Source organism: Dreissena polymorpha, chromosome 2 (assembly GCF_020536995.1).
Source record: "Dreissena polymorpha isolate Duluth1 chromosome 2, UMN_Dpol_1.0, whole genome shotgun sequence".
Lineage (NCBI taxonomy): Eukaryota > Metazoa > Mollusca > Bivalvia > Myida > Dreissenidae > Dreissena > Dreissena polymorpha.
This window is the reverse complement of record NC_068356.1, coordinates 119,646,192-119,661,960: the sequence shown is the minus strand read 5'-3', so window position 1 is coordinate 119,661,960 and position 15,769 is coordinate 119,646,192. Positions and strand designations below refer to the sequence as shown.

Below are 15,769 nucleotides of genomic sequence, written 5' to 3'. Positions count from 1 at the left end.
AAATCTAGTAAGAATGTCAATTAAAGTTGATGTCCTAAGTTATGATAATTAAGAAATAATCGACGGGTAACCGTCGGTTATTGCGGTAATAACCAACGGTATGGAGTTCCGATGCGTAGGAATTAAACCACGAGGGCGTTGCCCGAGTGGTTTGATAACAAGCATCAGAACGACATACCGTTGGTTATTACCGCAATAACCAATGCTTACACGTCGATTATTTCCATTCTAACACAATTTAATTAATAAGTTATCCGCAATTTAAAGGTTATCAATGAGAATTATATTAACCGAACGTCCTTCACTTATCCGCAAAAATGTGACGTCACCACAACAATGAACATCAAATGACGTCGTCTTCATTCATAAACAATGCGCGGAAAATCAAAGTGACGTCATACTTATCACCGTTGGTATATCGGGGTAATAACCCACGGTAGTTTTCCTTCTTTGTATATAGAAAACAAGTCGTGTGCCATGGTAGAATTGCATTTAAGCTTGTCTCTGAGTGGTAAAGAGTTAAACAGATACTTCAACCCCAAGATACTAGAACAATCCCATCTTTGAAGGCTGACAGTTGAGTTCCCCGCTACTGGTGGTGCTATCCCCCACTACCAACTGAGAACGGTGAAGCTCATCCGTTACGTGACTGTGTACGACTACTTCATCATGGCCTGCGAGTTCATCATCTGCCTCTTCATCCTCTACTACATGGTAGAAGAAGCCATTGAGGTCAGCTGACTTGTGTGTTGTCTGCTTTTGTTTAAACTTTGTTAATGTTTGTGGGTTTAGTTTTTATTTTAACTTAACTAAGAAAGAATGTTATTTGTCAGTTATAATACAGTTGTGAATCATTAGTGTGTTATCACACATGTGTCTCACATATTTTGCATGTTCAAAAATTGTTGTGCAAATGTGAATCAAAAGTCTAGTATCACTATGTTTTACATCATTTCATTTTATTTTTTATGCCCCCGAAGTAGGGCATATAGTGATGGCACTGTCCGTCTGTCAGTCCGTCCGTCTGTCCATCACACTTTGCGTTTAGGTTTCGAAAAATGCTCATATCTTCTATGTCGCTTCAGATGTAACATTCATATTTGGTATGCATGTGTATATTGACAAGGCCTTTCCATATCCACGCAAATTTTGACCCATTTGACCTTGACCTTGAACTTAGGGACCGCATTTAGGTTTCGAAAAATGGGTTTAGGTTTCGAAAAATGCTCATAACTTCTATCAAAGCTTTCATCTGGGGCATTTGTCATCCTATGGAGACAGCTCTTGTTTATTCAAAACATCACCACAATTATTTAGAAACTTTAATAAATACATCCTCCTTCACATCAACCTGTACCTCACCAATTCAGATCAAGAAGCACAAGTGCTCGTACTTCAAGAGTGTATGGAACATCCTCGACATCCTGGTGATTGTGATCGTGCTGCTGTGTGTGGGCTTCAATGTGTACCGCACCATCAAGGTGGACGAGCTCCTAAAGGACCTGCTGGGCAAGCCGGACCAGTATGCCGACTTTGTGTTCCTCTCCTTTGGACAGGTGCAGTTTGACAATGCCATAGCGGTTGCTGTGTTCCTGGCCTGGATCAAGGTAGGGAGATTTGTTGGAATTGACTTAAATAAAGTTGAAGATTTCTGTGTTTTATAAGTTGACCTTAGTCTGTGTGTTAAACATACTGTTATTCATGTTTCATATTTAAAAGGGCATTAACAACCTTATTTTTAAATGAGTTTTTATGTCCCCCACTGTATTAGTGGGGGACATATTGTTTTTGCTCTGTCTGTTGGTCTGTTTGCGCCAATAAAGATAGCAACTTCATATTTGGGCATGCATGTGTATCTCATGAAGCTGCACATTTTGAGTGGTGAAAGGTCAAGGTCAAGGTCAGAGGTCAAATATATGCGGCCAAAATCGCTCATTTTATGAATACTTTTGCAATATTGAAGATAGCAACTTGATATTTGGCATGCATGTGTATCTCATGGAGCTGCACATTTTAAGTGGTGAAAGGTCATGGTCAAGGTCATCCTTCAAGGTCAGAGGTCAAGTATATGTGGCCCAAATCGCTTATTTTATAAATACTTTTGCAATATTGAAGATAGCAACTTGATATTTGGCATGCATGTGCATCTCATGGAGCTGCACATTTTGAGTGGTGAAAGGTCAAGGTCATCCTTCAAGGTCAGAGGTCAAATATATGTGGCCCAAATCGCTTATTTTATGAATACTTTTGCAATATTGAAGATAGCAACTTGATATTTGGCATGCATGTGTATCTCATGGAGCTGCACATTTTGAGTGGTGAAAGGTTAAGGTCAAGGTCATCCTTCACAAGGTCAAGGTCATCCTTCAAGGTCAAACGTCATATAGGGGGACATTGTGTTTCACAAACACATCTTGTTTTAGTTGAGACTTTTACTACACTACCTTCCTTATCCATAGTTATCGATCGTTATCCATAATTGCCATGCTCATAGTGGTATATTGGATAAGGAAGGCTGTGTAGTAAAAGTCTCATCTATAACTATGGATAAGGAAGGCAGTGTAGTTAAAGTCTCATCTATAACTATGGATAAGGAAGGCAGTGTAGTAAAAGTCTCATCTATAACTATGGATAAGGAAGGCAGTGTAGTAAAAGTCTCATCTATAACTATGAATAAGGAAGGCAGTGTAGTAAAAGTCTCATCTTTAACTATGGATAAGGAAGGCAGTGTAGTAAAAGTCTCATCTATAACTATGGATAAGGAAGGCAGTGTAATAAAAGTATCATTTATAACTATGGATAAGGAAGGCAGTGTAGTAAAAGTCTCATCTATAACTATGGATAAGGAAGGCAGTGTAATAAAAGTATCATTTATAACTATGGATAAGGAAGGCAGTGTAGTAAAAGTCTCATCTATAACTATGGATAAGAAAGGCAGTGTAGTAAAAGTCTCATGGAATTAGGTGATATTTTAAGGTGTCAGCTCAAATCCTGCTGGGGCCATTTCGTATATTTGTACATTGTTCGTTGATTAATATCTGCCTATAAAGATTTGTTAGAATGGTTTAAATATAATTCTTCTTGTGTACATATGATTAGTATTGTACCAGGTAAGCCTGTGCACAACTTTTATGAAATTTATTGTTTAAAGAAAAATCCATTCAATTAGAAAATGTCCCATATTGGCTTTTGCTGACTGCAGATGCTTATCTGGGATGATGATTGTTGCATTAAGCCTGGTTTTTAATGAGTGCATATCTTAAATTTCTCCACCCATACCTTAAAAAATCTCTAGACTTAGTCTTCTGCCCTTAGTAATCAATTTGTTAAATGTAATGTTCTCACAACTCCCAGTTTAACTGTATAATTTAGTCATGAGTATTTCCTTGCAGATCTTCAAGTACATCAGCTTCAACAAGACCATGACCCAGCTCTCCTCCACCTTGGGCAAGTGTGCCAAGGACCTGGCAGGCTTTGCTGTGATGTTCTTCATCATCTTCCTGGCCTTCACCCAGCTTGGCTACCTGCTGTTTGGCACGCAGGTCAAGGACTTCTCCAACTTCAAGCAGTCCTTGTGAGTCTCTGAAAGCTTGTATTCATTGTGAAGCAAAATTATTAGTTTAAACCTATTTATTTTAGCTCGATTGCATCGAAAGCCTAAGGCTTATATAAATGCTCTCGAGTCCGTTTCCTGGGCCTAGAACCAGTACTTGGTGTCTTTGGGGGAGATCTAAAGAACGCTCCCTCGGTGGGGATCGAACCCGTGACCTCTCGGTCGCTAGGCGGACACCATATCCGTTACACCACGGCGACTCTTGAAAAAAAAGCAAAATTATTGTAAACAATTATCAAATATAACTTTTTGAAATTAAAATGTTGCATGCTATAAAAGTTTTTCATCTTAATCTTGTTAGGATGTGTTAATGGTGAATGTATTTTCTGCATATTTGCATTTGTTTTACCAAAGTTTATTCAGAATCTATTCTGAAATTATCTAGATTTTTGGCATTTACTTTTATTTTCTCTTCATCCCTTGATGTGATGTTACCATCACTCTCCTTGAAACTTATATGTGAAAAACATTCTTTAAATATTCTGTTCAAATGCTTGTGTAACAGTATATCACAATGTCCAAATATAACCACATTTAAACTGAGGTAATTGTTTTTTGTTTTAGGTTTGATAAATTAATTAAACCATCACAGAAAAAGAAAAAGAATAGTATTTATATCTTTGCTCTGGAGGCAAGTGTGCTATTCAAACACAGTGTTTCATTTATTCATTGTATGATAATCATAATCATATCCAACAGTTTGTGCATAAACCTGTATTATTGCATAAACTCCATCTATAATGCCCTCTGGCGGGGTGCAGAAACTTGGCAAAAGCAGGGCTTGAACGGGAGAAATCGTGTATTAACAAGGCGATTCACGCGCCGTTCAAGCCCTGTAATGTGTTTTTCATATCCATAATCTGGTCCACGCGCAGTTACTTCCCTTCTTCAGCCTTCGACACCTTTCCAAGCATAAATGGGGAACAGAATAAGCACCAGTTTCCTCATGCATGCAGGGATAATGGCAATGACTATTTCAATCCACTTTTCAAATTATACCATCTGCACTCTCTTGACAACAGCTTTATTTTATTCGCAACATCAATGAAGTAAAGGTTATTTACTCAACACTTTCAAAGACTATGCTGTAAATGTAAGTGTTTTTGTACATTCAACGTTCCTGTTTTACATTCCAAAATAATTCCTCATTTCTTACTTTGTGCGGCTGCATTTCAACTTTGCATTAATCCACTGTAAACACATTTTAAATCGAAAACTGCCTATCCGAAGGTAAAGCCTTGTCATTTCGGATGATGACCGAGTAAGGCATATGTAAAACACAACCTTGAACTGTATTGAAATAATCAAATTATTTTGTCGATTTCAAATGAACAAGAGATATTGTTTTCAATGTTATTTTAATTTATTTTTGTATGTGTTATTAGTTTATGCAATAATAGCGAAAATACACATTTTCTCGGACATGATCATCTGCGGGCGCTCTCAAAATCTGTTCCTGCCAGAGTGCAATTTTTCGAGCGCCCGCAGATGATCATGCCCTCGAAAACGTGTTTTAACCCTATATTGGTTGTCCAATCTCTTCAGTTTCACGCTGTTCCGAATCATCCTCGGTGACTTCAATTTTGACCAGCTGGAGGCAGCCAACCGCGTGCTGGGCCCTATCTTCTTCATACTGTTTGTGTTCTTCGTCTTCTTCGTGCTCATCAACATGTTCCTGGCCATTATCAACGACACCTACTCCGAGGTGAAGGGAGATATGGCCAACCAGAAGAATGAGTTCGAGATAACAGACTACTTCAAGCGCGTATGTTTATTATGGTTTTCATAGGAGAATATTGCTTATGCTTGCTTTGCAGAGCTGCTGCTTTTCCTTTCTTCAAATTTTTATCAATTATTTGCATCAGTTTTGATAAATGCTCATTACCATAGATAATCTAAAATTAAAATAGGTACATGTGGGATATTTTCTCCACCGCCTCATGTAAGAGACAAATTTTTACAAAAAACACAAATGCATAATGCCCTTGCTGAAAAACGGACCAACCTCCCAGCTAGACTGGCATAGTAAACCATATAATCCTAAGCTGACTCATGAGGACTACAAAGTGGCTCTAATTTCAGGGCTATGATAAGATGCTGAGCAAGCTGAACTTCAAGCATGACAAGATAGTGGACATCCAGAAGGCGCTCCAGACTGCAGACATCAACAATGACAAGCAGGTGGACTTTGATGAGTGGCGGCAGGACCTCAAGACGTAAGCCTTTCTTAATGCTTTGAAATTGTTTTAAATATCATGGCATGATTATAATATGTTGTATCCCCTAGAAAGAACTTACAAGACCTGGTAATCTTTCACCTAATATTTAATTGGTTATTCAATTGCGTTAATTTTCTTATGATGAAAATACCTTAAACAATTATCTATCACTTTTGCACAGATGCAAATATATTTAACACTATGAAAACAGGAAATAAATAAGAAGTACCAAGTTAAAAGTTATACAAACTTTTTCTTTTGTCAAAAACATATCTTGGAGAGCATTCCTCACTTACAGTGAGATTGCTTGTACAATTGCTTGTTTCAAAACAATGATATCACTTTACAGCTTTGATATTGTTAACGACATGAGCCTCATGGTACTAAAAACTGTGGCCAGCAGAGCCCCAGGCCAGCCTGGGCAATCACACAGACTGGAGCTAGGTGGGATGAATATGGCAAAACACTCATTTCCACAATCATGGCACAGCTTGTATACAATAATGCTTACCCACATTATATGCATGAGGTTATTCTGTTGTAGTCGTGGCTATGCTGATGGAGAGATCGAGGCTCTGTTTGCCAAGTATGACATCGACGGTGACCGCGTACTGGACGAAGATGAGCAACGTAAGATGCTGTCAGACCTCAACGATCAAAAGGTAAAGCATTAAAAAGGCTTTCGTAAGTTGGTCTATGTGTTGTAAAGCCAGACTTTAAGCATGTGCATACAATATTGTCCTTAATTCACCTCCACACAGGTATGAAGATTGAAACTTTCCTCTCTTATATAATTGTTTGTTACAAGGAAGTCAGTTCTAAACAGAAATCCAGCTTAGGCAGAAAGAAGCGTTTAAAGGCACAGAAAGCATACAAATTCCATATCAAAAGTGGTAAACAACCGTGGGAAGGCAAGCTCGGTTCTTTTTCTAATTTGTTGAAACTCCATCTGTGTCCTCTGCGCAGGCTGCCCTGAACAAGGAGTATGATGACCTGGACAAGATGCAGAGACCAGAGAGTGGTGCCCGCCGCTCTACCAGTCGAGTGAGCTTCAATGACGACAGCGGAGAGGACAGCGATGATGAAGACAGCCACACCAAGTCCTCCAGATCAGGTAAGAAGGGTAAACCCTCCACACCCACATTCACTGTATCAGATTGTCATCCCATGATGTTTAGTTGGTGTATGGTTGTTATGGTTGTATTAAATAAGTATGGGATACTGTGCTAAAAATACTAAAACAAAAGACGACAACTGTTTTTATCTTGTTCTTTTCGGACATTATTTTTTCCCTTATAAAATTGCAGGCCAATATGTACATGTACCTTGTAAGCAATGTTTGTCTTTCAGTCATTTTTTATTTCAGCAGCCTTATCCTGATACAAAATAATGTCTTTAACCATGTAATGTTTAATAACCTTAAACATAGCATAACTCCTGAATCAAATCATCGTTTCAAATATTAGTTTCCCATTCAGTTTCCAAATATAATATCAAGAGCCCATCTGTATGAGTCATTGGTCGAGTGCAATACGTGAGTGTCATGTTTTTACAGGCCCAGCACAAGGAGTCCAGTACGAAGAATTCACAGTGCTCTCTCGCAGAGTGGACAGAATGGAACATTCTATTGGCAGCATAGTGTCCAAAATAGACGCAGTGCTCGTCAAACTGGAAGCGATGGAGAAAGCAAAATTAAAACGCAGAGAAACAATGGGTAAAATCCTGGACAGTATCACAGAGGTAAGAGTCAATATAAAAAAAAAATTGTGTTTAATTACCACATGGTGAGGTCTTTTTTATCTATTTAAACTTTTTCTCAATATATATCTGTATATCCATTTGCCAAGGTTGTAAATTGAGAATGTCTGAAATATATGTTCATTTTATGTAAAATTGAGAGAAAGAGATATATATTTTTTATAAGGAGAAGGTAAAAATATAATAGTGTGTATTTTTTATGATAAATGTTTTCCTGGCAATTTATAGAGCAAGAATCCCCAACTCCCTAGAGAGGTAGTGCACTATTTTGTCCTGAATGATGTGAAATATCCCCTTTAATATCACTATTAATTGTGTTTGTTGCTCAGTGACTTTGTTCACTTGCTTTATCCTGGTATTTTCACATGTTAATGATTTAGTTATACAAACAATAAGTATGTTACATTCGGTATTAGTAGTTCACATTACAGCTGATACTTGTGGATCATAAAATGGCAAAATGCTGTTGTGTTTTAATCTTAAATGACATGATAATACAGTTTAATGCAGAAATATAAATGTTAATTTGACGTATTTAATGATCTCTTTTTTAAAATGAACACTTGAATTTAGTTCCAATTCACTAGTTTTTAAAGGACATTAAGAATATCATGCAATTCATTATGTAAACTTAATGAAATTTACAGAATTTGATTTAAAAAACTTTCTTTCAAATTCTTAGAAAAAACAAACCAAAATGTCTTCTAAAGGAAAGAAGTAATTGAGTAAGTCCTAAATATCTGTCTGTGAGGGGACAGGAATTAATAATCTTGAGTCTTTAATGTAATAATATGCATGTTTGTTTAGGGAAGGATCATGTGTGTGCTTTCTAACTCTCACATTACAACATTAAGTATTGACCCTAGGGCTCAGAAATGACATTCAATCTGTGCTCAAAATGGCCTGTTTTTAAGTACAATAGTTTGTTGATAATTTACAGTTGAGTTTTCAACTGTAACCCTATCGGAAAGACATGTATATAATATTGCCCACTATCCTTTATTTTTGTTTAAAGTTGCCCAGATGCTACCTAGGCCTTCATTCAAAACAAAAACTCTTGAAATGTAGTTAATGTTCAGTTTTCTTCAGCGTCAAATAATTTGTGAAGCCTAAATGTAGCACAGATTGAAACACACAACACTTACAAAGTTCAAGGTAATATCTTCTAATTATTGGTGTGAACTCCTAACATACATTAACACTGCCCCACTTTCAGTCCGATGGAACAAGCGATGAGGTTAAACGTGAACAAATGGAGCGGTTGGTCCGCGAGGAGTTGGAACGTTGGGATTCTGAGTCCTCTATAACCCCCCAGCCCAGTGGTCGTGGGGCGTCCCCAAGCAGCAGTGGGAGGGGTGGGGGAGCCAGGTCCCGTGCAGGGGCCAATGCGGTAGGTCTCTTGAGGAGTCTTGCTTTGAGAAAACAGGGTTTCAAATGCATTTGCTTACAGTGTTGTCCCAGATAAGCCTGTGCAGTCCTGTGCAGACTTCACAGGCTAATCTGGGATGACACTTTATGCACATGCATCAAACCTCCTCCTTTTTATAGAGTGAGTCTCATATGTAACATGTGCATGCTAGCTACTATCACGGAAGTTGAACTGTTCAATGTCATTCATTCCTTTGAAATAATCTCAACTGAGAACATGCATTTTATCGTTTGTTTGTCCCTTTTGTTTGCTAGCTATGCGTTTGTTATTATCACTTCTTTTCTGTATTAAAAATATCACAGCAATTCTTGTTTCTTTATCCTGATTTGTTGTTTCTCTTAAATAATTAATTAACTATTATGCAACTCTAGCCTATCAGTGAAAAGCTTCCAGAAAAACTTGTTGAAGCACCAGAACGTTTGATAGAAGTGAGAGAGCCGAATGAGAAGAGCTCAGTGCTAGAGCTGTCAAAGGTTGCTTCCTTTAGTAACATGCATTCTTCTGAATCTGGTTTTAAGGTATTGAAGGAGCAAAGTTTGAATATGCAGCACAGTGTGGAGATGCTTGAAGTCTTGAACCCTGACATTCAGAATCATGCGCACTTGTTCCAACAATCCACTTGTGTTTCTCTGTCCCAGTCAAACTCTGTTAATAGACCATTCAGTCCCAGGTCCCTTAGTCTTGACAACAGATCTAGTCATTATCAGAGCAACAAAGCCAAATATACCCTAGAACAGAGGCCTGAGACAGCACCAGGTGGTGACTTGGTGGGTTACAGGGCTAGGAAGGACATCAGAGCTGCCACCCCCATCTTACCTGGCATCCCTTCCAACACTTATTCCCTTAGCTCTGATTCAATTCAGCTTAGCCCTTCAATGACCAATTCGATGTCCTATGAAGAAGGTTTTAAATATAATAATCACACAAGTACTGAAACAGGCAGAGATCGCACAGTAAACAGTATTTTCAGCACCTCTCTAGCTGAAAATCCTCACAAGGGTCTAAGTAGTGATGAAAAGGGGGTTAATTTTTCAACTGGAAACCTTCTAATTTCTCCTGTGCTTGAGTCTGGTTCTTGTACTGATAAAATGGACGGGACACCAGATGGAAATGCTCATAATCCTTCTGCGTTGGAGTCATTTCGGAATTGTGATGAGCAGTTGATAAAAAGCTTGGGTAATAAGGCATTACAAACTGAAAAGTCCAGTTCTGTTAGTTCTGATATCAGTTATTTATATCCTCTTAGTAAAGAATCTGAAAACAGGGATCGCGATGTAAAATTAAATGCCACAACTGCTGCAAAAGAGCATCATTTAATGGAATCAGCATTAGTACCAGTCATAACTCCCAAAGGCCAGAAGATAACCATGGGAACATTGAGTAAGCAGCTCAAATGCAGTAAATCACCTTCTGTGAATGCCCCGGTCTCAAAAAAACCCAGTTCTACCCTTAGTACCCAAAACAAAGCCCATGCTGAGCCATCTGTTGACAGCCAATATAGTGTTATTGCTACAGCCCCATCTATGGCCTCTGACTTGTCAATTGATAAAACACAACCTTGCTCGATTCTAAGTAAGAAGATTGTGGGGAAGTTAGATTTCAAACCTGTGCTTTATGAAAATAAAAACAAAGACAAGGAAAATCTCAAGCAAGTCTTACCAGACATTAAAAGTCCAAAATCTGAATGTGGTTCCATCAGTGGTTCTTTCTTCCCACCAGTCAATGGTCCAAACTCTGATAGTGTTTCTATCAAGGGTTCAGTCCTCCCATCAATCCAGAGTCCACAGTCTGAATCTAGGTCCACCAATACCTATGAAGGTAATGGAGTGAATGTCAGGGGTCTAGAGAGTGTGTTAAGGGACAAATCATCATCTGGGCATACCGCACAAGACCAAACTGTGTTTGTTTGAGACATTGCACATGCCTGACAAAAGGATTTATACAAATGGTACAATAGCACATTTATTTTCCAGTATAAGTATTTTATAGAATGGGCTTTTTTTAACTTGGGAATTGAAGTAGTTTTTGTCTCAGTATTTTGGTCCTGAAGTTGAGCGTTTTGATTTTTGTTTGTTTTCTTCCTCTGGAATGTGATGCTTTCTCTTTTAAGGTCTTTTTCTAAAAGCTCATATTGTACTAGTGCTTGTATTTGGTGAATCTGTTTAAATGATGCAATTTTGTGAACCTTACAAGTAGGACTTTAAGTTACCTTCAAGTGTAAGATTTTCAGCTCACTGGCTACGGTTATATTTAGATAGAGATAGAGGTTCACTAGGGGTTTTATTTGCAGGTTCATCCATCATCTAACACATAACAGCGACACTGGTAATAAGATCACTTCATTGTATATCTTCTTTTTCTAACACTATGCACATTAAAGAGCAAAAACATTGCTACAACACTAACAAATACACTTGTCTTTAACATTTTGGTTGGGCTTCTAGGATTTTACTTCTTTGTTGTATTTATGCCCCCACAGGGTGGGAGGCAATAAGCGTTGCAATTGTCCGTCCATATGTACATGAAACATCTTAACATGCCGATGCTGGTGCTGTGAACTCCTTTTAAACAACTGGGTGGATCTCCCTCAATGTTTCACGGTTGAATGACCTTTATTTGCTGATGATCTTAAAGAAAGGAATTTAGGTTAAAGAAGTTTTGGCAGAATTATGGCCTTTTCTCTGTTTTTCCGCAATGGACTATACATGTAATTACAGCCCCCTTGAGCTTGTGTTTTCAAGTCCTCTTAAACTGCTGGGAGGATGTTACTCAAACTTAAGCATTTGAAAGACCTTTATAATTATATGATTGTAAAGAAGGAAATTTTGGGTCTGCAACAAGTTTTGTGCAGAATTATGGCCCTGGGTCTCGTTTTTTAAGTATAGATATTAGAGGCCCAGACGGTTGGGTTTTCAACTTCTCTTTAATTACTGGGTGTATCTCACTCAAACTTTTACAGTTAAATAAACCTTTAATTGTTTTTGTTCTGATAGAAACGAACGTTGACTGCCACAAGTTTTGACAAAATTATTGCTCTTTGTCCTGTTTTTCCAATATAGAATATTAAGTCCCAAAATTTAGTAGTTTCAGCTCCTCTAAAACTGAAGCTTGGAAATTGCTCAAACTTTCACAGCTGAAGGACCTTAATTTGTAGAGGATCTCAAAGAAAGGATCTAACTCTAAGGCTGCAATAAAAATTTTCATATTGATGGCCCTTTGTCTGTTTTTCCATTTTGAAGTATATAGTCAAAAAGTTATATCTTTAAAAAAAACTCTCCTTTAACGACTGGGTGAAACTTGCCTAGACTTTCACCAGTTCAACACATGAATGGTTATATGATCTTTAAGAAAGCAATTTTGACTGCAACCACTATTGGCTGTAGAATATAAAGTGAATTATTCTGTCCAAACATGTGTTGTGGGTGTATCAGTGTCTGTGACACATTTCAATTATTTTTTGTAGGTGTTAATGTAAACACAATTTTTTTGTATTATTTAATACAGAAAAGAGTTGTTGTTTTTTGTTATCTTTGCATTCAGCATGATTCTTTATTTGTTGTACTACACAAAATAAACGAGTCCATGTTGTATTCACAAAGTGCATGATCCAAATCAGCATGCTTTTGTTCGCCTGTCTTTATTCCATCAATATGCATGAGATGTGTACAGTGTTCCTGGTTCAAATTATCTTTAAAACAATCATACAAAGTATTATATCATTCTGTGTCTCAAATTAATGTGTAATTACTTTTTGTCACAGCAATATGGTAACAATGAGTGTCAGACAATAACAAATCAAACAAATCCTTTTATTGAATACAAATTGTTTTCTCACATTCTTCACATACAATCTTATCAGTACATGTACTGCAATGGGCAAGGAACATAACTTATTTTTTTGGTTTATTTGTTACTGCCGCGCCACTTGTCACATTTATTAGTATAGCTTGCAGACAGTGAAACACTGTGACAGATATGTATTGCCATGTTATCAATATTGTTGTATCATCAAAACTGTTTCCAATTTAGCGACGGGTGTTCATACAGAAGCCATTTCTGTACGACCATGGTGAACAGAATGTAAGATAGAGTGGACTTGAACTGTACATAATATGAAGTATTTATAGCCTATGTCACAGAAACGACACATCTTTTTTCTGATTTTTTTCAAAATAAGTATTTTTTATAAGGCTTGGGGGAAAGTCTGTGCCTTCAAATATGGGGGAAAATATCTAAACTCTAAATTAGAGGATAACCTTGATGTGATGTAACTGAAAGGAGACAGACATTTCTAGGGTTAATCTTCATTTTGGGGGAAAATTCCTTGAATTTCAAAGAAATTTTCTCAGAAGATTTTCTCTTTATTTGACTTCAAGTATAGAAAAAAAGAAATTGTTAAGATGTAGCAGTTTGCCCCAACTGCTGTATTCTAGATGCATTATTCTTAACTCATGTCTGCCTGCAAGTTATCCTCAAAATCATTGGAAGTTTTTTATCTGTAGTTGTGCCATATCTGTGTGTAAGCTATAAGTGGTATTGAATTACAGTTGTGTAATCGCCTTCAGTCTTGCTTTCAAGTATCGTTGAATATATTATTTCCAATGGAATGCCACATTTTCCAAAATAAGTTGTATTTTGTTCTTTGATTTATATTATTATAAAATGTATTAATCTTAACAAAGCTTTTTTTTATAAGAGTTAAATCTATTAATTGCTGTATCATTTACAATTTATATATTTAATTCAGTATTTTCATGTGTACAATTTTACTGCGAATCTCTTTGTTAAACATAAAACTTGATAATTTATTGACCAAAAATATTAAAAATGTAAACCAAAAAGAACTTGGGATGTAAAATTGGGCACAATACATTTTGGTTGCTGTGGCAAACAATAATTCAGAGAGTATGCATATCAATGATATTATGCAGAAATATCTGGTTATTTCCATTTGAAATGTTAACTTTGTATATTCCGTAAATTCCAATAGATATGTTACCTGACTATTTATTTGGAAAACTAGTGGTATTTAAACAAAGTGATCTTTTAATTACAGGCTAGATTATATTAGAAGTACATTTCTATCATGGACAGTAAAGCAAATATAACATAGTGCATGTGTCAAAACATATAAACAGATGATAGATTTCTAAGTTGAATTAATTATTATAATTGATATATAAATTATTGGGAAAATATAATTATTAATTTTGGATAAAAAAAATGTCAAGTGCTGAATTGATTTTAACCGGTGCAAAATATCCCTGTAATTTTGTTTAAGGCTATAAAGTTCATTTGAAAGAACATACATAAGGTACTATAGGCTCATACGTAACTGTGACTGTGCTGTGTTTATGTGTTAAAATCTCATAAGAAATGATCTTCATAACGCAGTCTAACTTGTGTTGGCAGTAGCTTGGAAAGCCAATGAACTGCTTATGTTACCATGTGAAAGGTCAAGATTGAACTGACTATTTACTAACCAATACTAACATTTTGTACGTTGTTTTAGAGACCTATGAACAGATTGAAGGATGTATACCGGTACTTTTTTTAATTTCGTCAGATTAAAAAAAAAACATGAAAAGAGTATATTATGACTCAAAATAATGCTGCATTCAAAGAAATAGTCTTTCAATATGTGTCTGTAAACGTGATTTACAGTAGTATCTTTATGTTTTTGGTCAATAAAAACTAACTTAAAAAATTTAGTTTGTGAAAATTGAGATTCTAATAAATATTTCCAAAATACAAAGTCAGAACATTTAGAGTCACTCTAAGAATATACAACTATCTGTGAACAAGTCCCTTTAACAAATATTGTATGATGTGTAACATTGACAGTGTTCTGTATGGTTATGGAGAATGAAGTAACTTCAACCTTTTCTGTATTATATATATGGTTTCTGATATAACTGATGGCAATTGATAGTTAGTCACCTTGTTTTATTTTGGTGGTAATTATTGTATTTTTATCTACATTGTAATTGTTGTATAATGTGTATTCATATTTATTTGGATCTAAATATTTACTGCTGTTTGACTTTTCTGGAAGGTGTTGAAGTCCTTGGTTGAATTCATACAGCTTGTTTTGTTTTTAAGTTTATTGATCCAATTACTACGTATATTTTAAATGGACCATTTTTCATGACTTTACTATTAAAGTTGAGTGTTTGGAACAGAAACACTTCAGATATTTTGTGTTGCTTTATAAATATGAACTTCATGTGTTATATATTTGAGGTGAAGAATGATTGAAGAAAAACACACTTGATATACCCTGACAAAGGTGGAGGGATATAGAATTGGCGTTGTCCATTATTCTGTCTAACATTCCGTCCATTTGTCATAAGCTTTTCAGGGCTACATCTCAGATACTCTATGAGATATCAACATGAAACTTTATGGGTGTATAGATATAAATGAGGAGATGTGCCTTGCACAAAAACCATAACCCTACACTATCTTAAATAAGAGTTATTGCCTTTTGTTGTTTTTGTATGTTGTAACTTTTCAGGGCTATATATCAGATACACTACAAGATTTCAACATGAAACTTCACTGATGTATAGATACCAATGTGGAGATTTTCAATGCATAAAAACAATTACCTTATAATGATTTTTTTGGATTATGCCTTTTATTAAAGGATTTGCAACCATCCATCAAGTTTATTTGGAAGGGGATATCAATTAAACGTGTTAACTTTCATGTCTGTTTGTTAATGTAAAAATAAATATTCAGAGAGTT

At 36.2% G+C, this 15,769-nt stretch overlaps 1 protein-coding gene across 7 annotated transcripts in view; it reads left to right on the top strand.

Annotated features, from left to right (window-relative positions):
- Positions 1-15,769, top strand: part of LOC127868726 (polycystin-2-like) — a 49,270-nt gene that overhangs the window by 29,557 nt on the left and 3,944 nt on the right. For 2 of the 7 annotated variants that reach the window (XM_052410746.1, XM_052410745.1), the window contains exons 6-15: positions 570-732; positions 1,371-1,607; positions 3,393-3,574; positions 5,159-5,378; positions 5,696-5,829; positions 6,377-6,494; positions 6,799-6,955; positions 7,388-7,572; positions 8,807-8,980; positions 11,310-11,344. In XM_052410746.1, the coding sequence (XP_052266706.1) occupies positions 570-732; positions 1,371-1,607; positions 3,393-3,574; positions 5,159-5,378; positions 5,696-5,829; positions 6,377-6,494; positions 6,799-6,955; positions 7,388-7,572; positions 8,807-8,980; positions 11,310-11,333 (1,594 nt within the window). In that variant the 3' untranslated portion in view covers positions 11,334-11,344. Of the gene's footprint in view, positions 1-569; positions 733-1,370; positions 1,608-3,392; positions 3,575-5,158; positions 5,379-5,695; positions 5,830-6,376; positions 6,495-6,798; positions 6,956-7,387; positions 7,573-8,806; positions 8,981-9,390; positions 9,538-11,309; positions 11,345-14,300; positions 14,334-15,769 lie in introns of all 7 variants that reach the window. The other 5 variants (XM_052410748.1, XM_052410744.1, XM_052410741.1 and 2 more) reach the window with 4 other exon arrangements.